The sequence below is a fragment of the Canis lupus genome, chromosome 21 (assembly GCF_048164855.1).
Source record: "Canis lupus baileyi chromosome 21, mCanLup2.hap1, whole genome shotgun sequence".
Classification (NCBI taxonomy): domain Eukaryota; kingdom Metazoa; phylum Chordata; class Mammalia; order Carnivora; family Canidae; genus Canis; species Canis lupus.
The window spans coordinates 24656080-24683141 of NC_132858.1; the positions used below are offsets into that span (position 1 = coordinate 24656080).

The 27062-nt window shown below is 42.8% G+C and overlaps 1 protein-coding gene and 1 long non-coding RNA gene across 3 annotated transcripts; one reads left to right on the forward strand and one right to left on the reverse strand.

Annotated features, from left to right (window-relative positions):
- Positions 1 to 251: 251 nt before the first annotated feature.
- TRAF6 (TNF receptor associated factor 6) lies at positions 252 to 22023 on the reverse strand. Of its 2 annotated transcripts, XM_072791155.1 has the most exons (8): positions 21888 to 21994; positions 18693 to 18871; positions 17362 to 17679; positions 13390 to 13540; positions 12103 to 12261; positions 10619 to 10690; positions 8634 to 8711; positions 252 to 7107 (listed from the first exon to the last, which is right to left on the reverse strand). In XM_072791155.1, exons 3-8 carry the CDS (start codon positions 17655 to 17657, stop codon positions 6238 to 6240), a joined length of 1626 nt encoding a protein of 541 aa, XP_072647256.1. In that variant the 5' UTR covers positions 17658 to 17679; positions 18693 to 18871; positions 21888 to 21994; the 3' UTR covers positions 252 to 6237. The 2 variants fall into 2 exon arrangements, with proteins under 2 accessions (XP_072647256.1, XP_072647255.1); XM_072791154.1 differs by lacking the exon at positions 18693 to 18871 and having other exon boundaries at positions 21888 to 22023.
- Positions 20871 to 27062, forward strand: LOC140612920 (uncharacterized). The gene is made up of 3 exons (XR_012014046.1): positions 20871 to 21005; positions 24137 to 24230; positions 26556 to 27062. It is a non-coding gene; the product is annotated as an uncharacterized lncRNA (long non-coding RNA).

The following is a 27062-nucleotide window of genomic DNA, read 5'->3' on the forward strand; positions in this document are numbered from 1 at the left end:
TTCTCATTGGGCCTAAAATGGTTGTGGAAACATTTCTCTTTGGGCCTCATTTTATTTTGCGAAATACAGTTTTAAAAGCCCTAGGAAGAAACCACAGCCTAAATCAAGGGCTAGAATGAATCTTCGTGTACCATTTTCTGGAAGAGCAAAATTTAATTGTATTTCATGTGTAAACTAGTGCCTGGGATCACTCCCCACCCACCAATATAGTGAGTTACAGTCTCCAAAATAAAACAAAAATAAAGCAAAAATCAAAGCAGTGTACTTATTTATTAAACACCCAGAATACCAATTATATTTTATTATATATATTTCATTTGAAGTAAGAGTACTTCTTTGGTAAAGCTATTGGTGCTATACACAGGCTGCTGGTAAGAGAATATCCACACCAGATGGGAGTGGGTAGGCAGGTCGGTCTGGCATTTGTTTTCAGCTACACTAATATTCAGTAAGGTGCCATTCAAGAAACACGGTTTTCGTCATACTCCTATAATCACTACTAAGACATTCTTTTTCTTTTTTAAGATTTTTATCCATTTATTCATAAGAGACACACAGAGAGGCAGAGACACAGGCAGAGGGAGAAGCAGACTCCCTGCAGGGAGCCCGACGCAGGACTCAATCCTAGGACCCTGGGGTCACGCCCTGAGCCAAAGGTAGATGCTTAACCCCTGAGCCACCCAGGCGCCCACTAAGACAGGATCTAATGTAAAATCTCCAAATGCCCTTGTGAGATAAATGTGAATCTATAGGCATAACCTAGGTTGGAAATAAGGTCACACTTATCCACTAAATGGAGTGGGGACCCTGTTTATCCCTCTGCCAACCCTGCAGTCCAGGTGCATTGACCTGTGGAGACCACCAGCGCCCCAGTGCTGCTCAGGGCCTTCTTCTTTGTTAGGCATGGTGATGGGGGGCGGTTGGAGGGGGCAGTAGAGGGTGCCCGCGGCAGTGAACCTGGGTAAAGCCATTAAGCTCTTCCTTCCACACATCTTGCTCTTCCACTGAACACTTGATTCTCGGTCTGTGATGAGCTGTCCCCTCCCATCTTTGCATTCAACTCCCTCTCACAAAACACTTGGAGTCCAGATGGATTAGGAAAACTGCTCACAACTTCTGTAGCAATAGTAAATTCTGAGCAACAGCAGGCTTTCTGGTGACACTCAGAGCACTCACTGCACGTGCTTCCATTTTTCAAGTCGGTTTTCATCCCACAGCTTGTCATATAGTTACAGATTTGTAATAGCCTCCCTTAGTAGACCCAAGCATTAAGAAATGTTACCCACTATTTAATGGTATCTAAATTTCAAATTCCATCCCACTCTTTACAGGTAGATAAACAGACACAAAGACAAAGAGAACGGACTTGCCCATGGTCAGGAGTAAAACCTAAGTCTTGTAGCTCCTGATTTAGTGGGATATATGCTAAATTACACTGTCTCTTCAGCCCTGTAGGAACATAATCCTGGAACACTGTGTAAGCAGAATGGGCCCCAAATTACATTCTGACCAGAGAAATTAATTGGATAATTCATCAAGTGTGAAAATAACATTAAAATACTCTGCACAATTGATCGAGGACTTTCAAATAAATCCATTATAAAAAGCATCCCTTCAGGCAAGATAAATAAGATTAAAATTCAGCATAATAGATTTACAAGTTGAAAACTAGCTGAAAGTAAGGACCACAATCGCAGCTACAATTCAAATATCACAAGTTTCCCCAAAGAGTTTAAGATGACTCGACTGAAGCTAATTATCTCAGAGAAATTTTTAAAAGAGAAGCCAAACTTGAAGTCTCATTAAAATTAACATCTACTAAGTGATAAAGCAAATGTTACAAAATGTTACTTGTAGATTCTAGGTGGTGGTTGTTCATTATACAATTCATCCAACATTTCTGCATGTCTGTAAAATTTCTTAAAGAAAGTACTGGGGAGAAAGGCAAAACCAAACCAAACCAAACCCATCTATACCGTACCACCTAAAGCTTGCATGACAAATTACCAGAAATTGGGTCAGTTTTAACCAGTAATTTCACTCGCTGTTGATTACTAAACATGTGTGTACCCTGCGCCAGGCACTGTGCAGAAACAGAACACCAGGTGCCTCAGTTTATTCCTGTGTGGACTGGAGTAAAACTGTCATTATGTGCTCCTAAGACTGGCAGCACTTCTTTCTTGGAATACAGGAATCCATATGCTCTTCTCTCCCCTGGCACTTCAGCTTTTACCTTGAAATCCACCTGCAAGAGCCTTGGGATAAACACACTCGACCTGCAGAAGCAGGGAAGCTCACAGGAGGCTCTCAGAAGCCACGGCTGGGAAGCAGAGCACTGCGGCTGTGCCCTGGTGACTTCCCCAGGAGGACATTCAGAGCTAGCTGCAGGCCTGGAGGGAGCAGAAGAGTCGGCCTCTCCTTCCCCTCTAGTCCTGGAGGTAGAGCTAGTGTCCGACTGAGAAAGTACTTTCAGAGAGGGGGGAAAAAAAAAGAGCACCACATCTCCTCATGTACAAGATGCTTGCCCCATCTAGAATTTTTCAGTATTTCATAACTTAATGGTAACAATTTTGGGGGAGGAAAAAGCTTTAAAATCAACATTAAAGGTGTAGGTGACATTTAGAGAAACAAGTAGGCATCTCTTTGCAAACGTATGAAGGCTGTAATTGAATATTACAATCTACAGAGGTCCATCTAATTTGATTTCATCAAATCAACCTTCTGGGAAAGTTGGGATACTGGGAATTTGCAAGTGTCCATTCCCCATTATACAATACAATGGTATCAACTGTGAAACTTACTATAGCTTATCGGGTGAATCTGGAAAATTTAGAAAAAAATGTGTATTTTGAACGAAAAATACAAAGGGCTACTGTCCATTTTTTTCACTGTTTAAGGCATTGCACTGCTTAGGCTTTGTGGAAGTAGGCATCACAAAACACACCTAAGGGTATTGTATATAAACGATGAGCATAATTTGAGGCAGGCCAGAAAAAAAAAAAAAAAGAGCTAGAGTAACTGAACTGAAGTACAGTGCTTTCAAGTCTTAAGTTAGAAAAACCTCTCTACTAATTAAGAGTCTTTTCTGGTCACCAGAGATCTGAGGATTCCCTGGATAAAGGAATGACAAGCATTCTCCTCTTATTTAAGGAGAATGAATTCTAATTGCATGCATAATTCATAATTCCTAATTCGTGCTTAGTTTATCCTAAAGACTTACTGGTACAGAAACAGTAACGGAGAACAGAATTTTATACCTGTCACAAAAACTGTCAGATATCATCCAACATCTCTAGATTAGTCCATTATTAGAGGAAGAAGCTCGTCTTTCATTCTATTTCACTTGATTCGTCCCCACAGTGAGAGCTGAACCACACTGTGGTATAGCCTGGAGCTGTCACTGCAGAGCCGGCCAAAGGGCCGTAAAAACTACCAACTACGAATCGACATCCTTGTTTTCCCACAGCAAAATACAGGATTTGTGGTCAGCTCCTTCCAACACTGGCTTGGACATCTCTGGGAAAAGAAACAATTTCGCTATGTTTGAGAATGATGTCAGAAGATCAACACGTTAAAAGGTTAATAAAATAAAAATGCGCAGCACAAACACTTGAAAGCCTGTTGAGTGAAACCAGCATGTTTGAGTACGGCAGATTTGAAAAATATGGGAGACCAGTTTTTCCATATCAGGCTTGATTCTGAGTTGAAGTTGTAGCAAAAGTTTCTATTTGGAATGACAGTTTGACCATCGTTACTTTTGTATTCACAGTGAATGACCAGTGTTAAGTTCCTAGTTTCTTACAAAATGCGAAACGTTTGGGGGTTTAAAAAAATTGCTTCTTTGAATTAGGATGAGACCCAGCTGATGGGAAACTACATTTGAAGTACAGTATGATGTCAGCAAAAAACAAGGTAGAACAATTTCCTACTGGCAAAATCCTTTAATAAGCATTGTCAATGCTCTGGTTAGGACTTAATTTCTTAAAACAGAATTTCACGGGTGGAGTGGGCCTTAGAAACATCTAAAGCAACTTCTTATTTTACAGATGAGAAACCTGAAGCTAGAAGTTGAGAGTAGGCAAAAAACTGTTTTGGTTTGGATTAAGTAGAGTTAGTAGAAAAACATTAAACTAACCAAAGCAGGAAATGACTGGCTTCAGTACCTAAAGCACAGCCATGCTTTTAATAGATATTTGACCAGGAAGCTTTTAAATAGCATTTCCTTTTTTGGTGGGGTTGAATGTTTTGTGGCAACATTTCTTTTTCCCTCTGATAAAATAGAGGTTTACTGCAGAAAATGTAAAACATATTAAGAAAGCGCAAAGAAGAAATCATCAAAAATAGTTCAGCGTATTTCCTTCAGGCTTTTTTCTATGCAGCAACAAAAAAGCCTACCATTTACTTTTTAAATGGAGCTCAACAATTATTCATTGAAAAACAATCAGTTAGCAGCAGCAGTGCAGGGCTCCCAACCTAGACGGTGGGGCTGCAAGGATTCTCAGGAGCTGGGTGGAAGGCACAGCAGCAGCTAGAGGACACCGACTTGCCAGGAAGTGAACTGGGAACCAGTGATGAGCAGGTGGCTGGAGTGGTAATTGTGCAGAACAGGATCTCTGCGTAACCTTTATTTTCGCTGTGTAACGTAAACCCATGAGAGCAGAGCAGGAGCCTAAATGTGGGGTAGAGAGGGAGGGCAGAGAGACAAGTAAAGGGAAAGGTCAAAGTGACACTTGCTGGGTCTGCCTGGAACCAAAACCCCTCTTCTCCACAGACAAGGTCTCTTGGCTTCCTCTTGAAATTAAGGCTCATCTTGGATGCTGGTCGGGGAGCTCTGATTCGGCCCCTCGAGAAAGATACAATTCCATCTCTCACGACCAGACAGCATTAAACAATCTTGAGTGAACAGCATAGCACGTGGGTCCTCTCAGATTCTTCTAAGAGCCTATATTAGCTGTGGGACTCCCTGAGAACACGATTTCACTATAATATTTAATGTCTATAGGCCTTAACAAATTAACACCACAAAAATCACCCCTCCCTATTGGGAACCTTTAGCCACTTCCACACATTCCACATGACCCTCCTCAGCTACCTACTGTTGGACCAAAGCAACCTACTCAGGCTAAGTCCTGACACAACCACTAGGGCTTCCCACCTTGGTTTGATGACCTCTCATGTGTATCTCCAGTGACCTCCCAAATATTAGGAAATTCTGTTTTTAGGAAATCAGTTTTGTTCCATTTAACAACTACCAGAGAGTGTTTAAATGAGCTGAAAATTTCTGGCTCAGATAGCTCCTTTCACCACCGGGGAGGTGCCTTGTTGGCTGACTAGTTGAGACACATTTTTTACATTGGAGATTGTCCGTGTGCATCTCCTTATCCCACAAGCATTAAGCCACAGAGAACATATGTAAAGCTGTGGAATTCACTCTGCACCAAATGGACAAAAAGGGATGTATAGTATAATACTGGGCAGTTGGTACCCACATTGTTCTCAGCATTCTCAACTCTGGAGAAGATGCTACTTGTAGCCTCAAGGAAATACGTAAGCCAGATAGAATAAAATACTCAAACAAGAAGACAGGGTGTTTACACTAAATAAGTAAGGTAATATTTAGGGTTTAAACTAGTTTCTGAACATCCTTAGTAAACACCCTGGGGCAGGGGGATTGGAGTGAATGAGAATTTAAGCTTTCCAAGGATTAAGGCTCAAATCCTCTGAAATCCATACAAGGTCAAATAAAATGAGAACTCAGCTCCAGAATAATAATTCTCGCTGGCACCAGCACGAGGCAGTAGTGATTCTCAAGTTTAATATATTACATATAATATAAAAATAAGCTGAAGTTTTAAGGAATGTCCATTATTATTATTTCTAAAGGTTTGAGCTTTACTAGTCCAACCATGGGCTTTTTGACAATAAAACACACTGGAGCAAAAGCCCATGGAAGTACAACAAAGAGGTATACTAAATGACAAAAGAGCTGCTGCAATATGCCACAGGCACTTCGGTTTTTGAAAAAGCAGAGAACATGTAGATTCCCAAGAAAAACTGGTTCAGAGATTTGTAACAGGAAGAAGGGGTAAGTGATCTATTAACATTCACTGGTGAGGACTATATTTTTCCCACTTCTTTTTTGGTTTGCATACTACTGAGAACAAGGCAAGGAAAGACACTCCTTTCTCCAGACTTTGTTTTTTTTTTTTTTTTTTTTTTTGAACAAATGCAGGGATGCTATATCCCTGAATCAGTACTTCGTGGCTGAAAACCTTCCCTCCGGGGACTGCCCATATCGAAGCGGGTAGAGACCTCACAGCGTACTAATAAAGTATCATCCTTAATGAAGGTTCTTTGTCTTAGGGCTTCCAGATGCATAAAAGTCACGTAGCCAAAACCTTTTGGGTTCCGTGGGATCGTGGGTCTCTGGAAGGCAAGCAGCTCTGGTTTGGCATCCATTATCTCTTCATGGTTTTGCCTGACGGGCGCTTCAGATTGATCAAGAATCGCAAGGCGTATTGTACCCTGGAAGGGCCAGGGGAGGTGGCTATCATACTCTCCTTGCATGGTGTGGACAAAGAGGGATATATAATTAGCACAGCGCTGAGCAGTTGGTAACTGGAGGTGCAGGCGCATGCACAGTTTGTACCCAGGCTTCCCTGTGTAGAATCCAGGGCTGTGAATGACAACAGGTTTCTCTTCTTCCTGAGATTTCAGATGCATCCCGAAGTTGCCGATCTTCCAGATGTAGATCCCGTTGCACTGCTGTGCTTCTATTTCAGCAACTTTGTCCTCAAGGGTTCGAATATTTCTTTTGAGCTCACTTACATGCATGCTCTGAGTTTCCATTTTAGCAGTTAGCTCTCGGATTTGATGGTCTTGTCTTACAAGACGACCCTCTAACTGCTGAATGGTTTCTTGGAAATTCTGAACCTCTGGGTGACACGTGCTGGAAACCCGGGACACCGAGGAAGAATCATACGGCGGCACATCACGCTGAGGTACAGGAGCTAAAGCAAGGCTTAAACTCTGAACAGCCTGCCCCAACATTCTCATGTGTGACTGGGTATTCTCCTGTAGGTGGCGTGCCAAGTGATTCCTCTGCATCTAAAAATCAAGCACAAGCCTTAGGTTGAACTAGAGACTGTGAGGACCAGGAAAGGGACCCTGACAAGCCAAAGTAAAGGTTTTTAAGTCATGTCATCATTTCCCTCAATCCCCTACGACCTTTGGTCTTCATCAACTTCTTGATCCGATGAGATGATCTTGTCTCTTCACTCACTGAAAAAGTAAGGCTATGTGCTAAATACTCTCACCCTTCACTCAAAACCTCTCTCCCACCTATAAAAGTATTGGGATCTACACTCATCCTTTTCTTTTGACTCAGAGAGGACTCTCTGCTTGTCCAACATTAGTGCCTCACCTGGGCTCTCAGTGACACCCACCTTCTCAAGACCTCAGAGGTTTTGCCCAGTTATATCGCTTCTCCTTTATCTTCATAAACCTAAACCCTTTTCCCTCAGAATACATTATAACTTTCCTATTGAAAAAAAAAAAAGTCACCTCTCAATTGATCTCGTCTCTTTTTAGTTAATCCCATTTTCTCCTTCTTCCTTTTACAACTGAGAGTACTCCATCTGTACTGTCTCCAATTCATTTGTTTTACAAAACTACTGCAAAGTATAATCTTTCATATCTTCACACTCATGTCATCAAGAACATTCTGTTACATGAAAAAATATTTATGATATAACTTTTATTACAAAAGTAAGTCATGTACATTACTGAAAAACAGAAAATGCAGATGACCAAAGAAAATGAGTTACCTATGATCTCATCTAATACCATTAAACATTTTGATACATTTCCTTCAAGTCTTTTTCTCCATGCATACAATACAGAATCTTTCCATAAAATGTAATTGGTATTACATACCATTTCTTCACGTTATTCTTAAAATTACTAAATGCATGATTATAAAAAAAAAAAGTCACATAAAAAAGCATAATGTGAAAGAAAGCAAAAGTGTAGCTGCCCTCTCCAGAAAGAATGACTTATCATTAATAGCCACTGATCTCTGGGGTGCCTGGGCAGTACAGTCAATCGGCCAACTCTTGGTTTCAGCTCAAGTCATGACCTCAGGGTTGTGAGACTGAGCCCCATGGTCTGCTAGGCTCTGTGCTCAGCAGGGAGTCTGCTTAAGACTCACCCCTCTGCCTCTCCCCCTGCACGTGCTTGCTCTCTCCTCAAATTTATAAATAAATCTTTAAAAAAATAACCATCAATCTCAAATATTTGACACAACTGATCAGTAGTCTTGAACTAATTTTGGAAAGCATAACAATACCACCGTTTCTTGCCTGGTTCACCAGTTTCTAATACGGTCTACTCGACTCCTTTGATGGTCTGCTTCTCCTTCCTGTACACTCACGCTATATGATCTCAATCGCATCTACCATTATCATCATGAACTACCTTCCCCAAATCAATATTCTGACTCAATTTCTCTTTGGAGCTCAAAACTCATATACAGTGCATGTCAGCCATATTCCCTTCCACTGGTATTCTTGACTCCACTATAGAACAGAATTTTCTTTGATATTCCAGAATTAAAAGAAAAAAACTCAACTTACCTTTACATGGCAACCAAAGGTACTGAATGTGCATGGAATTGGGGCTGTAGGACAGTCTAGATCATAATGATTAGGCATCTGAAACCAAAACAAAGGTTGAAAAATGGTTCTCCTTGCATATCATGTTCTAGTTTAATGAGACCACATTTGAAATAAAGATTTAAAAAAAAAAAAAGATTTACATTGCATCGAAACAAAATCATATCTATGGATGCTTTTGCACAGTGCAGAGTTGAGTAGTTACAACAAAAACCAGGTAGCCTACAAAGATGAAAATAGTATTTACTTCCAAGTCACAGAGAAAGGAAAGGGCAACATCTCAGATCATCCCCCTAAATCGCTCAAAGTTCCAGAAAATGTTTCTATTGCTAGGAACTGACCCCCTCTAGTGGCATTTTAGAGAAAAGCACCTTACGATGGCAACTACAACTGCAAACTCCAGACTCTCACTGTGGTCCAGGCCATTTAATAGGGACCAGTTAACTGAGGTATGCAGTTAACTGGCTGCAGCCATTATTTCCCTCATGTTTGGCTCTCATAAATCTTACTTTCTTTTAACCAGGGCATGTTTTGGTTACTATGAGGAGATGCAGATGTTAGAAGGTATTTTAAGCACGTTAATAAAAGTTCTAAAGAAAGTTTCAGCCTTTGATTAGGGGACTCTAAAACATATTCTTTGAGGTGAGATCCATTTATGCAGAATCACATTCTTTGAAAGTGGTGCCAAATGCCCCTTAGAAATTTTGTTTGCCTGTATTCATAGATACTTCAAGCAGACAGCCAATTCTTCATTTTGCAATATCTGTAACAGCGGTCTGCAGAATTTTTTTTGTAAACGAACAGATAATAAGTATTTTCAGCTTTGTGGGTCTTATAGTCTCTGTCACAAGTATTCAACTTTTACCATTGTAGTACACTAGCCATATACAACAGACAGACTTGTGGGCATAGCTGTGTCCTATAAAATGTATTTACACAAACAAGCAGTGGGCCAGAATGGCTGGTGGGCTAGCCTGCTGATTCCAGATCTAGAATATCAACTTTCTTATCAGAGAACAGTGCGCAAGTTAGGGGCACAGCCAAGATCAAAACCTAGATTTTTCTCTTAACCTAGGGTTTTTTCCTATTTATTTTATTTTTGTTGGGTCTAATATATGATACATGGTTTCCTCTAAATATTAAAGCAGAGCAAAAAAGAAAACTAAGGTGAGACTTCATAAGCAGAAAGAAGTTTAACACCTTTAAATTAAGGTTCTGTTTTGGGGAAAAAAACCTAAAAGACACTGTTAAAAGACACATGGAAAAATTTAGTCAAGTGACAGGTTTTGCTTGCTGCTACTTATTAAGGTAATCAATTATGATCTTTGGGTTTGCAGATTTCATGGGTATATAAATATTTAGTGACTAATATTCATATTTTGTGGGTAAACTCCCCAAATGTCAAAAGATAGCCATCAGGTGGAATTTTCCTTTCTCTATTAGTACAAATGTACAGTATTCTGTTATAACTACTACTTCTGATGATGCCCACTAACGACCTACAGCACAAATGAACAGGTGCTACTAATGTTGGAAATCTCAAAATGTTCCCACATGTCTCAGGGGCTACAGCTACAAATAATGCTCTGCTACTGAACAGACCTGCTTTTCTTATTCATTGTTCTCTCACTTTCAGCTGATCTTTGGACACTAAAAATCCCTGTTCCACAGTGTGCAAAATATGTATTTCTTCTTTAAATGGAGATTTTTTTGGATTACTCACATAAACATGGATATTATGTTAATGTACAAATTTTAAGTATTTAGGCTGAATATTTTGTTCTTTCCGAAAGTACTATATTAATTTATGTGAAAACTTTTCAGTTTTACTACTACTTCAACCTGTATTCATTTTGCTTTATTGATTTAAATTCTCAATTAAAAACCTAACTCATTTCTTTAATCTATTGATGAAAATATTATTTTATGGAAGGGAATCATTATACCTGTTCTCTGATGAGCATGGTATTGCAGTATTCACAGATGACATTTGCCAAAGGACAGTTCTGGTCATGGATCTAAATTTATTAGAAAAATATTTTAAAAAAGCATTAGGAAATCTGAAAAAGTAAGAACAATCTATTTTTATAAAAAATAATTCACCATTAAAAAAATTAAGGACCTCAATCTGTATGAAACAGTAATGTAAGAATAATGTACAAAGGTCATTTTGTCTCCAAAGGGAGCCAGTATAATAAAGATTCATCTCGCTTTCTTGCTCTTTGAAAGAACACGAGTAGTATGTTAGAAAATCTTTAAAATTACTTTTAAACTGAGGCAGAGCATCTGCCACTAGTTTGCACAAAATTTACCAATAATATAATTCTGCAAAGGCTCTCTTCTGAAAATTTCTAGCAGCACCATGACAACTTGATTCAAACTCTTACCAGGACGGTTAAAAGAACATATTATTAGGGCAAGAGGCTTTGGTACCCAGGTTCTCATATGCCCCAGGAAGGTGAGCTTTGTGTTCCAGAATACAATGAACTTAGTTAATATGCTGAGAAGTAATTAAGCTTCCAGGTTAAGTCCACTTAACTTCATGAAATTTAGGAAGACATCAATTTACTCTAATTATGCCTCAGACTTCTCTACATGTTTAGCAAGTTAGCTAACTTCTTTTCGTAATTCATTAACTTAATGAATATGCTTGACCTTCTAAGAAAGTAGAGAAAATTACCAATATGAATTTGTAAGAAATAAAGTTTAAAGAAATCTTAATTATAAAAAAACCCCATAAATTATAGGTAGATGATTTTAATAAAGAGGACATAGGATAGGAATCCTGGACTACATCTTAGTGCTAGCCTTGCCACTGACTGTATTAACATAAAATTAACCTCTCTGCATCTCAGTTTCTGAGTGGAAAACTGCTCTATCATTATGATGTGGTCAAGCACCGTGATGTTTCTTTTTACAAGTAAAAGTGTTAATTGAACTATTACCTATGTAGAGAAAAGTGATTTTATCACATGGGTACAGCTCAATAAATTATCACCATAGGAACATACTCCGTGGTATTTAATTTATCCTCTGTAAAAGTTTTAACCACCCATTTTCCTTTTCAAAGAGGAAAGTGTAAGTCTGATAAAGTAATCATTCTACTTGGCTCCAATCCAAAATTGGTCATTAAAATATCACAGAGAAAAGGGGATCAGTATATGTCCTTCCTAGAAGCTTGTGTTACTTGCAGATCTACTACAGTGGTTAAGTAGTATAAACAATGTTTTCTAAGAAAGATATACAAGTATAAACCCAAAATTTACTTACCAAAATGGTTTACTGAACCGTCTTTCTTAAAAATCAATCTTCCCACCACTGGTAATATTGACTCAGATTTGGAGTAATATCCTCTTTTATACCCTCAAATGTACATTAAAAATCTTTCTGAAAGTAGTAGTGAAATTAATAAATCCAGGTTAGTACATACCTCTTTATCTTCGAATGCCATCAATGCAGCACAGTTCATGCAAGAAACCTGTCTCCTCGGGCACTCCTTGAGAATGTGAATATTAAGTTGGCATTTTTGGAAGGTACGTTGGCACTGGAGACAATTCATGAGAGCAAACTCACAGTGTAATTGGTGATCCTATAATAAGGAAAAAGTAACTGATCAGGATTTGCCAATCCTTATGAAATTTTCTAAAATAATCTAAGAATGTACTAAAAATCTATGAATGTACCTTCTATATAGATCTGGCTACTGAACCTGCTTTGTCTAGCACACACCATATGAAGGTCTTACTAAATTTATTTTTAATTTATTTTTAAAGATTTTATTTATTTTAGAGAGAGAAAGAAAGCAAGCAGAGATGGACAAGCGAGGAGAAAGTGAGGAGAGGGACGGACAAGCCTAACTTCACACTGAGCGCAGAGCCTGACATGGGGCTGGATCCCTCGACCCTGAGATCATGACCTGAGCCGAAATCAAGAGTTGGATGCTTAATGGACTGAGCCACCCAGGTGCTCCTCATTGAATTTAAATAATGGTTGTGAATAACAAGTTTATACAAAGAATGTGAATTCTCAGGTTCATGTATCCAGTTAGGGAAAGAAGTCAGATTTTCTGATTATCAATTTAGTACTGTGTCAAAAGGAGCATTCCTTCTTTAAAAGGAGATAAAGGTGGGCATGTTGCAAATACATTTTAAACACTAAATTTCAAATAGAACATGACCAATATTTAACTTCTTGTAAAACAACCAAGCTAAGAATTGTTTTATTTCATTTAAAAGCAATGCTTTTATCTGATTGCTTCAGCTAATCTCAAGCTGTAGGAGGACTCCATTTGGCTCATAATAAAATGTTTGATTTATAAAAAGAGGAAAAAAAGCATGGCTAGGACACTAAGATGATAGAATTTGTTGCTTATTTCAAGATGAGAGAAACAAAATTAAGAGGTTAACATATGACCTTTATATTTGAAATGCTCCTCTGTTTTATTGCAGATAATGTTCAACTAAAAAACTTACACTTGTAGCAGAATACTGACATCCTTCTTCTTATTAATTACTGGGGCAAAGTCAGAGTATATATGGAATAAGAAATTTATGGTTTCTACTCATATTTATATTCAATTATGAAAGAACTGGCATTAGTTCAGCAAGAATTTATTAACCAGTTATTATATGCTAGGCATACATAGGACACAGCAAAGTGCCTGTCCTCTGGGAACTGCCACGCATATATGCTAACTGCTAGAAAATAATTTTAATACCTCAAGATGCCTAAGTTCCATTTTGTGCAAACAACCTTCATTTGGACACTTCACCATCAGAGAAAGAATCTCCCGTTTTGCAAAATTGTCAGGAAACAGTTGATTTTCCAGGAGTATTTCATTGTCAACTGGGCATTTGTGACCTGCATCCCTAAAAGAAAGAAGATACATACATTTAGTAGATTTAAACAAAAATTAACGCTAGAAAACACAAACTTTATAATTCATCACATATAAATTCTCCATTGATTATTTCCTATGGAAAATAATTTAACACATTTTATTGCATATCACCAAAATAAACGGTTCTCTTGTGGACAGTCTAATGAGTGTTCTTTACTGAAATGAATACAACTAGCACTATTTGGTAATCTATCAAAAACTATGTGGCATTTTAGATTTGGGGATAGATTTAAAGCAAAAAATGAGAAAACGGAATAGAATCATATTTTGATTGGCATGAAATGAAAAGTTAAGGGTGAGAATTTTGGCAGTCTGGCAGGCCTCTCTCCTGTTAGCAGCTGTACAACACACTAGTGAAACGGAACTAGATGTGCTGCTCATGGGCCAACAGCATGTCTGTAGTGTGCGGCTCACTCATTAAGTAAAAATTAAACCAATTAGCACCCTACGTGGCCACATTTTTAGGCTTACTCTGAACAGTCATTACAATACTCTGGTCCACAGGCAACAGAAGGTTTCCTTTGTGTTTAAGGTACAGAGTAGGGGATCCCTGGGTGGCTCAGTGGTTTGGTGCCTGCCTTTGGCCCAGGGCGTGATCCTGGAGCCCCGGGATCGAGTCCCGCATCGGGCTCCCCGCCTGGAGCTTGCTTCTCCCTCTGCCTGTGTCTCTGCCTCTCTTTCTCTCTGTCTATCATGAATAAATAAATAAAATCTTTTTTAAAAAAAGGTACAGAGTAGTAGGTAGTTAGAGCACTTCTATGTCCTGATTCCCAGTGATTTATTTCAATATCTTATAATGGAAAAACCATCCCCAGGAAGGTTGGTTATCTGTCACTCCCCTTTAACTTTCTGAGATGTCTCAATCTTCACTGACAAAATGCGGCAGGTCAGGTAGGCTACTCAATCACTCAAATATTTGTTGAACACGCCCTATGTGTGAACGAGCAGTGCTAATTGCTCTTGCAGGTGGAAAGCTGCTACAAAATGGGGTGTGCTGTTAAAGGTCTTAGAACTAACAGAGGTGGGAGACATGGTCCTTATGAGGCCTCAAACACTTTCTAAGAAGCACAGAAATAGATGCCCAAACCTAAGTGATGGATAACTGAGAGAAAATACAAACAGCCTTACAGAGTAAACTGGAAACCACTCTCCACAGCATTAGCAATCACTGCAAAAGAAAATGGAGGGATCCCTGGGTGGCTCAGCGGTTTAGCGCCTGCCTTTGGCCCAGGGCGCAATCCTGGAGTCCCGGGATCGAGTCCCATATCGGGCTCCCGGCATGGAGCCTGCTTCTCCCTCCTCCTGTGTCTTTGCCTCTCTCTCTATATATATATATAATATATGTCTATCATAAATAAATAAATAAATCTTTAAAAAAAAATGGAATGGAACTGCAATACATTTCAATGCCCTGAATGACTAGAACAGATGAAAAAGTCCAGAGCTGTTCCTTTAAGAACTTCAGAGTTAAAGTTAAGTGGTCATTTCTAACTTAGAGGGAGACAGGAAAAAAAAAAAAAAAAAGGCTCAGACTTCCTTCTGTGGGTTTTACTTCCTTTTCAGACCATTGTCCCACTACTTGCATGAACTTTGCTATTAAAAAACTGCTGAAGATTAGCTACCTTCCTGGGATGTGTGACACTTGGTAAAATACTATCTATTTTTACCTACAGGAAAACCAACAATCCATTTTTATCGCCTATACAACTATATGAACAAAAATCATTATAAACAACAACAAAAACCGAGCCTTTAACATCACTCTCACGTACATTCTAAACCAGTGGTCTCAACCAGGACAATTCTGCTGCCCATGGGACATTTGGCAACGTCTGGAGACACTCTGGCTGTCAGAGTTAGGGAGCGGGGGATACCACGGCATCCATGAGCAGAGGCCAGGAATGTTACTAAATCACCCCAAAATAATTTCCCACAATAAAAAATTATCTGGCCCCAAATGCCATGTGAAGAGGGTGAGAAAACCTACTCTCCACAGATCTTACCAATTCAACAAAGGGCAACACATTTTTTCCCAAGAACTGACACAAGTTACATGTTCCCTTACAACTTAAACCAAGTTCCAAGTATGGAAGTGGTTACCCTAAATTCAAGTTTCATACTAACATTAATTCAAAAGCTCAAAGAGAAAAACTTGTAAGACTAAGCCAGCTTAACTGACTTAAGAATGATTTTATCAATATAACTATTTATTGAAAAACATAAAATCCCCTCCAATTCTTCATTATTTTTGTTCTGTATGGAACCCCTCAGTCATCCAAAAATATTCCTATTTCTGAATTATAGTAAAATGTAACTATTTCTTAGGAGATGAATTTGAATCACTTGTGGAAATCCCATCTACCTTCATTTGGTTAAAGCAACCATGATTTACTGAGCACCAACTGTGTGTCAGGCACTTAGGAAACATCAGCAGTAAAAGAGATCTCAATCTCTGCTCTCAAAGGAGCTTATCCTCCAGTTAAACAAGAGGACAATAAACAAATTATCTGGTATTTCAGAAGATGAAAAGTGCTAAGGAAGAAAGATAAGTAGCTTCAGGGAGGCTGGGAGTGGGGAGGAGGTAGGCATGCTGGGGTATAAATAGGGTAGCTCGGTTACCGATGAGGTGAGAGCCACACTGGGGGAAGAAAGAGTATGAGCTAAGTAATTAGCTGAAGTAAGAGTATTCCGAACAGGGAGAACAGTTAAAGCCAATTCCCCAGGGCAAGAGCACAGCTGACAGGTTCAAGAAACAGCAGAATGAACTGGTGGAAGGAAGGGGAGTGTAGTAAGAGGTGGTCAGAAAACAGACTATGAGCCTATCATGCAGGGCCTTTCAAGGACCTTGGCTTTTATTCTCAGATGACCTGCTGCAATGTTCTGAGCAGAGATGACATCATCTTCCTTATTTTACTAGGTTGTACTGAAAACAGTCTGGAAAAAGGAAGGCAAGGATAGAAGCCAGAGGCCTGTGAGGGCTGACAGTGATTCAGATGGCAGCAGTAGTGGAGGCAGCAAGGAGGGATTCGATTTTGGATAGATTATGAAGGTAGAGCCATCCACTAATATTTTCTTTAAAAATACTAATTATTTTAATACATCATATGTTAATTTAAATTAAATTAAAAAAAAAAGACCTACAAGAAAAAAGAAAAACTATTGGTTGCTTATTTTACAGTTGTCCATAGACACCAGGTAACAGAATTTAACATGGCTAAATTAAGAATAACTGATACACTTAAGAGTCAACACTTTTTGTATTGCTAAGATTATCAGATTCCAGCAGCAGCAGCATCAAAGGGAAATTTTTTCCAAAGATTTTATTTTTAAGTAATCTCTATTCCCAACATGGGGCTCAAATCCACAACCCTGAGATCAAGAGCTGCACACTGCTCCGACTGAACCAGCTGGGCGCCCCTAAGGCACATTTATCCTATATCATCTTCTTACAGCATAGAGACATCCCCTAGTCTGTAACAGAACTGCTCTAAGTAGAAATAGCTAATTCACCTGTTTATTTGAGGGCCAGGACAGGACAAAATAGAGTTACCTTTGATACAGTTCTTATGCTCAGGTACCTTACTTTTCCTCCCCAAGAGTTATTTGAGAGAGAGAGAAACGAACAAACACATGTGAGCAGGGGACAGAGGCCTTGAGTCTTTAGCAGACTCTGCACTGAGTGCAGACCCTGCCTTGGAGCTCGATCTCATGACCCTGAGATAACCGCCTGAGTCGAGACCGAGTCGAAAGCTCAACTGAATGCGCTATCCAAACGCCCCGCTCACCTACCTTATTGATTTGATGATGCAAGCTTTGCAGAACCTATGGCCACACGGTGTTTGCACTGCTTCCCGTAATGCCATCAAGCAGATGGGGCACTCATACTTGCTTTCCAGGGGTGGGTCAAACTCCACATCATACCCCTGGATCTCTTCCATAAAAGAGCTGGAGAGGTTCCCCGTGCTGGTGGTTCCACTCACACTGTCATCTTTCACTGCGGCGCTACAGGAGCTGGCCATGGCAGGACAGCAGTCGCTTTCAGACTGGCTGGATCCACAGCTGTTTTCACAGTTTAGCAGACTCATAGTAACGTGCTTATCAATTGCTCTGTAGAAATAGAGAAAAAAATGCCTTACCATACACACACACACGTCACTTCTTATCTATGTAAGTTACTTTTTAGTTGATATACATTAGCTATGTTGGCATTATTTACAGGAGACTTTTTTAAAGTTCTTTAAGCTTTGCTTCATGGCTATGATCTTTTGAATTAAGCAGTTCATGATCTAGGAGAAAGACTGTAAGATTAAAAGAAGAAAAGTACCTCAACTGTAACACTTAGTTATATCATAATTATCTGCTTAACGTGTCTGTTTCCTGTGACTGAAGTCAAGAATTTTTGTATTTTCAGTACTTAGTGCAAATTTTTCTCATGTAACAGGTGCTCGTTAAGCATGTGCGGAGGAACTGAATTATGCTACTGAGGTTCCTTCAAGTATAAGGTATGACCAGCAAGCGGTGCAAGGAAGAGCAATGCACAGGGAATCAGGTGATCACACGCAAGTACTAAATGTGTGATTTGGGGCAACCTAACAATATGGATCTTGGTTTCATCTTTTAGATTTAAAATCCTACAAGTACTTCTAAATGTTCAGTGTGGGGATTTCTACGATGTAGAAAGAATGGAATTGAAAAAATATATATGTGTATATGTCCTTTTGCCTTCAGTCAGGTCAAGTGATTATGTCTCATTATTAATGACTGGAAAACCACGTGAAGTTTCATTTGCCTATGGAAAACTATTGCTTTCATGGGTAGGTGGGATGCCTTCAAATTCTAAACTGTTACAGTATTTATGAATTAGAAGCTAATGTCTAAAAGCAATTCATAGCCTATGTAACCAAGTCTCTGCTGCAGATTAATTACACCTGAGGAAAACCTTAATATGTTCCAGATACAGTTCCAGAAACAGAATGTAAGCTTCTGGTCAGTATGCTAGACATTTATCCCCCGGCCTGTCTCATTTTCATATGAAAATCCTGGCTGCCACTACACCAAAGAGTGGGTTAAGACAGTAACCCTGTATCTTTTACTTCCATACTTTCTTCTTTTACAGATACCTTTTTCTTCTCAAAAAGATCCACAAAGGATGAGGCACTGCTCTGGCTGAAGAGGCAGTATGTGAAGTGGTAAAGAAGTCAGATGCTGGAATTTGATGGTAGGGGTTTAATTCTTTTCTCCATCATTTGGTGTAGGACCCAGAAGAGTTATGTAACCTTCTCTGCTTCAGTTTCCTCATCTATAAATAGGGATAGTAACAGTACCCACCTCAGAATTACTGAGGATTAAATGTATTAGTTTGTGCAAAGCACTCAGAACTGCACCCGGAAGAATGCGTTATTATGATGTGCAGCTCTATATAGTAATTCAACAATTTTGTCCCATTTTATGAAAGTGGAAACTACGGAGCATAAAAGGGTTAAGTAAACTTGCTGGAAATGGGAGGCAAAACCTGAAGTGTTCCCTTCTGGAACTGATACAAAGTAACCACAGACCAATTCCCTATCATTTAAAAAAAAATCCTAATGTTCTACCCAATCACTGTGAAGAATTCAGTCAGGGCCTTCTCACTATGTGAGCTGCTTTACAACAATATCCCCTAAGCCTCATTCCATGTTTTGGTTCAACTGCTCCTGGTTTGCAAACATTTTGGTGTGTACAATAGACTTTTACCAACCGCTACTTCAGTGATTCACTGGCTTTTACTTCTATTATTTTTGAACTTTTGACAAAGCACTCCCTTAACTAAACATTGTGGAATGTAACCACTGATAACGTATTCAGACTAAACAAATGAATAAATATTGTCATAAATTATGGCTTAAGCCCACATATCAGTATCTGGGTGTATATATTATAATCCAAAGAGGACACCGTTACATATCTTAGGGAAGGAGGGGGAGCATGGTGCTGCCCAAAAATGTGTTCCTCTAGCATCAACAGAAAGGGTCTAAAGGTCTAAGCTAAGGAAATCAACAAGGTATGTGAATCAGTCAAAATATTTTTTTAAGATTTCATTTATTCATGAGAGAGAGAGACAGAGAGAGAGAGAGAGAGCGAGGCAGAGACACAGGCAGAGGGAGAAGCAGGCTCCACGCAGGGAGCCCGACGTGGGACTTGATCCCAGGACCCCAGGATCACGCCCTGGGCCGAAGGCAGGTGCTAAACTGCCAAGCCACCCAGGGGTCCCCTGAATCAGTCAATTTTAAGTCAACAGAACATTCATTCACGGCAAAACACAGTACTCCTTTAGAGTAAGTTGATATAAAACAAAATACTGAGAAAGTACCTTTAACCTGCTACTAACTTTAGAAACAACTATTCACCCAAATCTATTCCTGAAATGCAAAGACTTGTAAACATGCTGCAACCGCCAAGAAGAGCTGCAAAAAGGTCAATTGTTAGGTCTTAACAATCTGAATACGGGGCGGCCAGGTGGCTCAGTGGTTTAGCACCTTCAGCCCAGGGCGTGACCCCGGGGTCCCGGGTCCAGTCCCGCGTTGGGCTCCCTGCATGGAGGCTGCTTCTCCCTCTGCCTGTGTCTCTGCCTCTCTCATGAATAAATAAATTAAAAAAAAAATACAAATACAAATTCAAGAGGCGTTGCACTTCCGAGGCAGTTTTCCTCCAGGAGGCAGGGACCTGAACACCTTGTTTTACCATGGAGGCGGCCCCCACCGGGTGGGCATCACACACCCGAGCCCGTCACAGCAAGGCCCCGGCCTCTCCAGTTCTGGAACCGGAGAAGCACCTGGGTCGGCGCGGCCTGCAAGTCTGCTCCCCAGGCGGCGGGCGACAGGTGCCCCAACCGAGCACATTCCTTCCTTGAAGTCACCAGTAGGCCTCCCCCCACCTCCCACCCTGTCCAACCTCAAAAATCAGAAAAACCCTCTTCTATCTTCCCATTAACGTATATATGCCGGGGGTCGGGTTCACACGGACAGGCTCCGGTTTTCCTTACCAGTTTTTCTCGTTTCTACCCACCCCCCCGCCCCCGGGGGCAGCGAGACGCCCGTAAACCTGTTCTCCCGAAAAAGCACGCGAATCCTATAGCGCACACTGGAGCTGCTGATACTTTAGGTGCTTTCTGTTCACATTCAAGACGCTCCTAAGTCTCAACACCCGGAGTTCCCCTAGAGCCAGATACTAGGAACAGCTTTATCAACCCGGCGTCTGGAACAATCTCTACGACTGCCGAATGCAGGGGCGGGGGAGGAAACATTCATGTCATCTGAACCCTTAAAAAAAAAAAAAACACACACACACACACACACACACACACACACACAACTTGCTGCCTGGGACCTCTACCGAGTTCAACGGGGAACCCAAAAATAGCATGACAGTGACAGGGAGCGATGGGAGCTTACAAGGTTTGGGGTCTGTTTTGTCTTAAAGGCTGGTAAAATCCAGGAGGCAATTCAGGGAGGGAAGGGCTAAGGACGAGGGGGGCTGGTAATCGCTGGAAGATGGGGGGAAGGGAGGGGGTCCCCGCAGGCAGGGGGAGCAGGGGGGAGGGGAGGGGGGAGGTCCTCACGGGCTGAGGAGCAGAGGGGAGGGGTCCCCGCAGGCGGCGGGAGCGGAGGTGACAGGCGGGGGGGGGGGGGGGCAAGGTCCCCGCAGGCAGGGGGCAGTGGTGAGAGAAGGGGTGAGGTCCCCGCAGGCAGGGGGAGCAGGGGGGAGGGGAGGTCCCCTGCAGGCAGCGGGAGCAGAGGGGAGGGGGGAGGTCCCGCAGGCGGGGGGTGGGGGGTGGGGGCAGGAGTGAGTGTTGGGGGAGGTCCCCACGGGCAGGGGGCAGGGGGCAGGGGGTCACGGAAGGTCCCCGCGGGGAGGGAGGCAAGGGACAGGGGGGAAGGGAGGGGTGAGGTCCCCGCGGGCAGGGGTGAGGGGAGGGGGAGGTTCCTGCCGCGGGGGGGGGGGAGCAGAGGTGAGGGGGGCGGTCCCCGCGGGCAGGGGACAGGGGGGAAGGGAGGGGTGAGGTCCCTGCAGGCAGGGGGAGCAGAGGTAAGAGGGGAGGTCCCCGCGGGCAGGGGTGAGGTCCCCGGAGCGGGGGTGAGGGCGGAGGTCAGATCCCTGGTGCCGGGGGCAGAGGTGAGGGGAGGGGGGAGGTCCCCGCGGGCAGAGATGAAGGGAGGAGGAAGGTCCCCCCCCGGGGGCAGGGGTGAGGGCGCGGGGCCGGGGGGGGGGGCGCCCCGCCGGGCGCACGCGGGGAGGGGACGAGGCCGCGGCCGGGGAGACGCGGGGCGAGGACTCACCGCTCGTCACGGCTCGGCTCCGCGGGGCAGCTCACGGGGAGCGCGGCGGCCCGGACGCCAAGCGCCGCCCCCCCGGCCGCTCCAGCCGCGACCCCGGGCCGCCCGGAGCCCGAGCCGCAGCCGCGGACGCCCGACTTCCGCCTTCCGCGCGCGGCCCGGCGGCGAGGGGCGGGGTCGCGGGGCGGAGCCGGAGCGGCGGGCGGGGCGCGGGCGCCCCCTGGCGGCGGTCCTCCACGGGCCGCGGAGCCTGCGCACTGGGGCGGCGGGGGCGCACTGGGGCGATTCCAGACGATGCGCAGCCGCTGGGGGCGGGGGCCGGGGTGCCGGGGTGCAGGCGTGCGGGGTGCGGGGGGCGCCTCTGCGATAGCCTCCCTATCCAGGCCGGGGGAGCTGGGTGAGGCCACCTGGCCTCCGCGGGTTCCGAAGTCCCTCCGCAGCTCCGCCCTCCCGGCCACGGAAGGCCCCGGGGACTGAGAACCCCTGCAAGGGAGCCAAGCCTGTGGGTCACACATTGCGGTGAAAGCCCTGCCAGTGACACCATCCTCTTCTCTGTCGCCGGCCTGAGAAAGCCCTCGTGCGCGTCAGCGCAGGCACTTGCAGGAGAGCCACCCAGGGTTTTCATCCATCTCTGGGAAAGCGGCTTACGCTCTTCTCCAAGGGGAGGTCTTGGGGGGCAGCGGCCACACTTTTTTGAAATCACTTGTAAGGGACACGTGGGCGGGGAGGAAGATGCCGGCTAAGGTGGGGAGCGGGGGCGGGCGAGAGCAGAGGGGCAGGCCAGGGCTAGGTCACGCAGGGTCCTGTGATCCATGCAAAGGTGTCGTATGAGGAGGGAGGACGTGTGATGTCATGCATGGGAATCCCTCCGGCTGCTGCGCGGAGAATAAAGACCAGGAAGGGGGCAGCGGTTCAGCGCCGCCTGCGACCCAGGGCGTGACCTTGGAGACCCGGGATAGAGTCCCACGTCGGGCTCCCTGCATGGAGCCTGCTTCTCCCTCTGCCTGTGTCTCTGCCTCTCTCTCTGTGTCTCTCATGAATACATAAATAAAATCTTAAAAAAAAAAAAAAAAAGACAAGGATGGAAGCAAGGGCAAAGGGTAAAAAAAAAGAAGATTGCAGTGGGTCCGGGCAAGATGCTGACTTGAACTGGTGGGTACCAGTGGATGTGATTTGAAGTAGGCAGATTCTGAAATGCATTTTAGAGGGGAGAGCCCCATGTCATAGGACTGGCTGACTGGGTGGGGCCTGGTGATTCCAAGGACTGTGATATGTTTTTTTAAAGATTTTATTTGTTTGAGCCTGAGTGAGAGGGCATGTGTGCACCAGTGACAGAGAAGGGCGGAGGGAAAGAAAGAAGCAGGCTCCCCGCTGAGCTGGGAGGCCCACTCAGGGCTCAGTCCCAGGACCTCCAGGGTCATGACCCGAGCCAAAGGCTGATTCTTCACTGACTGAGCCACCCGGTGGTCCCAGGTCTCTGATGTTTTTGATGAGCAACTGGGTGTGTGGAGAATGAGAGACGACCAGGTTGGGAGAGAAGAGAATCAGGAGTTCTTTGTTCTATCTGCTGAGGCTTGACTTGCTTACTAGTGTACATTTAGGGACATTTAGTAAATTGCAAAAGTAAGGCCTCTGAGGCTCAAGGGAGAGATCAGCCCTGGAGCTGCAAATTTGTGAGCCACAGCCATACAACTGTTTGGAATCACCTAAATGATATCACCTGGGGAGACTGTACTAAGGGAAGAGATGCAATGTGGTATCTGCAGTGTGGACAAAAGCACCTTAGAGTCAGAATCTTTCTCATGCCAGGGGCAGGAAGGGCGAGACAACAGATATGTGAATCTTCAATAAAATTACAGATCAAGAAGGAGTGAGTCAATCAGAAGAATAGGAATTAGATGTGATGGAGTGTAGAAAAAGATCAGAGATCCAGTGTGGCATTCCCCATGTACATTCTGTTTGGGGGAGGAAGTGCCCTGGATCAAGCTCTCCCCCTAGTCTTTTATTTTCCAAGACAGGAATTTTGGAAATGGCCTTATGTCATTAATCTGTGACATCCCTGGGTGGCTCAGTGGTTTGGCTCCTGCCTTCAGCCCACGGTGGGATCCTGGAGTCCCGGGATCGAGTCCCATGTCAGGCTCCCTGCATGGGGCCTGCTTCTCCCTCTGCCTGTGTCTCTGCCTCTGTGTGTGTGTGTGTGTCTCGTGAATAAATAAATAAAATCTTAAAAAAGAAAAATCTTTGAGTTGTAGAAGCAACGGCTACCAGGGGCCAAACAGCCAGCGGAACACATGAAGGAATGTTATCCAATAGAAGATTCTGGCCTCGGAATATACTTCGAGTTTAGTAAGTTTCAGGACAGCCCTCATCAATTCTTTCTCCCTGTCCCCCCACCCCCATTCCACCAAAATTCCAGAGCAGGGATAGGAGGAGGTAATGAGGAGTGAAAGTGGGCAGCAGGGAGCTCAGAGAGAAGGCGAGTGAGGTGTATGAACGAGTAGATGTGTAGGGGAAGGCTCCGGGGGTAACTTCAGACAGTAATAACAGGTTTGGGGGCTATGCACTTGACTCAGGCTACTGTCCAGGTTGAGAGCAGACTCTGAGCCATTAGGAGGCAGAAGTTTAGTTTTGAATCTGCTTTGCAGTTTCTAGAAGTTCCCAAAATTGTCTATGGCAGGGGGGCCTGGCTGGCCCATTCAGAGAAGTGCAAGACTCTTGACCTCAGGGTTTTGAGTTCAAGCTCTGAGTCAGGTGTAGAGATTACTAAGAAAAGTAAATGTACTTTAAAAAATGGTCTAGGGCAATGAATTTTCTTTGGTAAAGCCAGTCTACTAGCAAGAACTAAAAATAACTTGCCCTCCTCCACCCTCTTCCCAAATCCCAGTCCCAAACCTAAACTTTTCATGGGTACATTCATTTTTCCTGCTCTTGGAGAAAGGAGGGGATCTCTCCCTCTCTCTCTCTCTCTCTCTCTCTCTCTCTCTCTCTTCATTTGGGAGAATGGGGGATGGTGGGTGCATGTCCAATGCACTGGGGCCGGTTTTTCCCTTGTTCACCACTTCTCATCAAGCAATGTTGAAATGATAAGTTGACCCAATTTACTGCTTTCCTTAAGGGAAATAAAGTACCAGCCAGAGGAGGTGAGTATCTGATATATTTGTGAGTTGTATTTTTATTGTAAATGAATTGCTTTTTGTCTGATGTGTGTATATTTGTTTTTTTGTGAGCTGTGTCAATGTATAGGCACACTGGGAGTAAAAAAAAAAAATCAGTTTCTGAACTGACAGGGCTAAGGGTCAGGATAATTAATCAGGATAAAATAATACCCTATGTCTTGGTGCATTCTCTCTGGATACATTTTAAAAAATTACCATCAAGAAAAATCACCCAAAAGTTGAAATAAGGCAAAAAGAAGGCTAGTATCCATTCAGTGTCATTTTAAAAACACGTTTGCCTAATAATTCTTTAATTATCCATCGGAGAATTTGCCTATGTTTGACTTTGCTCTTTATTGTTTGATTAGAAAGCAGACACTGACGTTACATGGTAACTTACAGATTTCTGTCCAGTTAGAAAAATATAATCGCAGAGGTTAATGCACAACAGGGTTCTAACAGATTTTGTATCTAGCAACCCCATAAGTTCATTTCAGCATTCTTTTGACCGACTCTATACAATCTCTGCTTCTCCAAGTCTTCTCTGAACCGGCTTTGTCAACTTAATAATTCCCCTTAATTGATTGAATAAAATCTTAAATATAGAGCGGGCCGGATGGCTCAGTGGTTTAGTGCTGCCTTCAGCCCAGGGTGTGGTCCTAGAGACCCAGGATCGAGTCCCACATCGGGCTCCCCGCATGGAGCCTGCTTCTCCCTCCGCCTGTGTCTCTGCCTCTCTCTCTCTCTCTGTGTCTCTCATAAATAAATAAATAAAATATTTTTTAAAAATCTTAAATATGTGTTCATTCTATATCTGGTAGTCTTGTGTATAGTTTTTTGAAAATCATACTTTAACGTTATGACATTCCTATTCGACTCTGCTTCTTTCCAGTGTTTACAAATGCAATAAATTGCTCAGTCGGATTTGTTTTTTAAGATTTTATTTATTTATTCACGAGAGACACAGAGAAGCAGAGGGAGAAGCAGGCTCCACACAAGGAGCCTGATGTGGGATCAGATCCTGGGACCCCGCTATTACAGGAACATGCCCTGGGCGAAAGGCAGGCGCTAAACCGCTGAGCCACCAGGGATCCCTGGATTTTTGCATGTTCCATGGCTACCCATTTTAATGGGATAATGTCGAACCCAATCTTAGGACTTCAGGATTCTTATAGAAAACTTTATCCCTGGGTGGCTCAGCGGTTTAGCGCCTGCCTTTGGCCCAGGGCGCGGTCCTGCAGTCCTGGGATCAAGTCCTGCGTCGGGCTCCCGGCATGGAGCCTGCTTCTCCCTCCTCCTGTGTCTCTGCCTCTCTCTCTCTTTCTCTCTCTATCATAAATAAATAAATAAATCTTAAAAAAAAAAAGATAGAAAAAGAAAACTTTACTCATGGTTCTGTAATCCAAAACCAAAAATGTATATATAAGCTTTTGGCTTATCTGAAATTTGGACCATATAGAGGCTTATCATTTAGCAAGTCTGAGTTCAAAAGCCTGATTTGTGTAAGTTCCTACAGATGCTAGATGCGAAGAAGTTCACACCAGCAGTGGAGAGCAGAGTACCTGAGGCAGAACAATAACAAGCATCCCGAACTGTGGCTTGAGCTTGCTTGCTGGAAAGAAGAGGACAACTATTTCCAGTGTTCCTGATTAGAATTTATAATATAATTTTCCAAAAAGGCAATTAAATAAGCAATGATTAGTTTCTTTGAATTGCCCACAATGTAGTTGAAATAATGCCTTTTATGCAACAGAATTATTTTCAGCAATTGTGTCTTTTCACTGCAAACGTATTTCAGATACAGTATGAGTCAAATAGTCTTTTGTGGAACCAGGCTGAGGAACTAGTCCCAATTTATAACATTGTTTTTATAGAAAACATGTATTTGGTTCCAAACAACCAAATAAAAATGCTTTGGGGAGAATATGCAGTTCTTTTATAGATTGGGAACAGCCTACAATAAGGTTTATTATGATGATAAAATTAAGCAAAATTAAAAGCTGTTTTACTTAAAGGGAATAAA

What these genes read in the sequence shown, in the direction of transcription:
- TRAF6 (XM_072791154.1), bottom strand. Translation starts at nt 17,657, where the DNA reads ATGAGTCTGCTAAACTGTGAAAACAGCTGTGGATCCAGCCAGTCTGAA. An exon ending in CCATGCTCATCAGAGAACAG is followed by an intron (nt 8,712 to 10,618) that starts GTATAATGATTC and finishes TTTTGGTTTCAG; the next exon opens with ATGCCTAATCATTATGATCT. An exon ending in CCTTTGGTTGCCATGTAAAG is followed by an intron (nt 7,108 to 8,633) that starts GTAAGTTGAGTT and finishes CTTGATTTTTAG; the next exon opens with ATGCAGAGGAATCACTTGGC.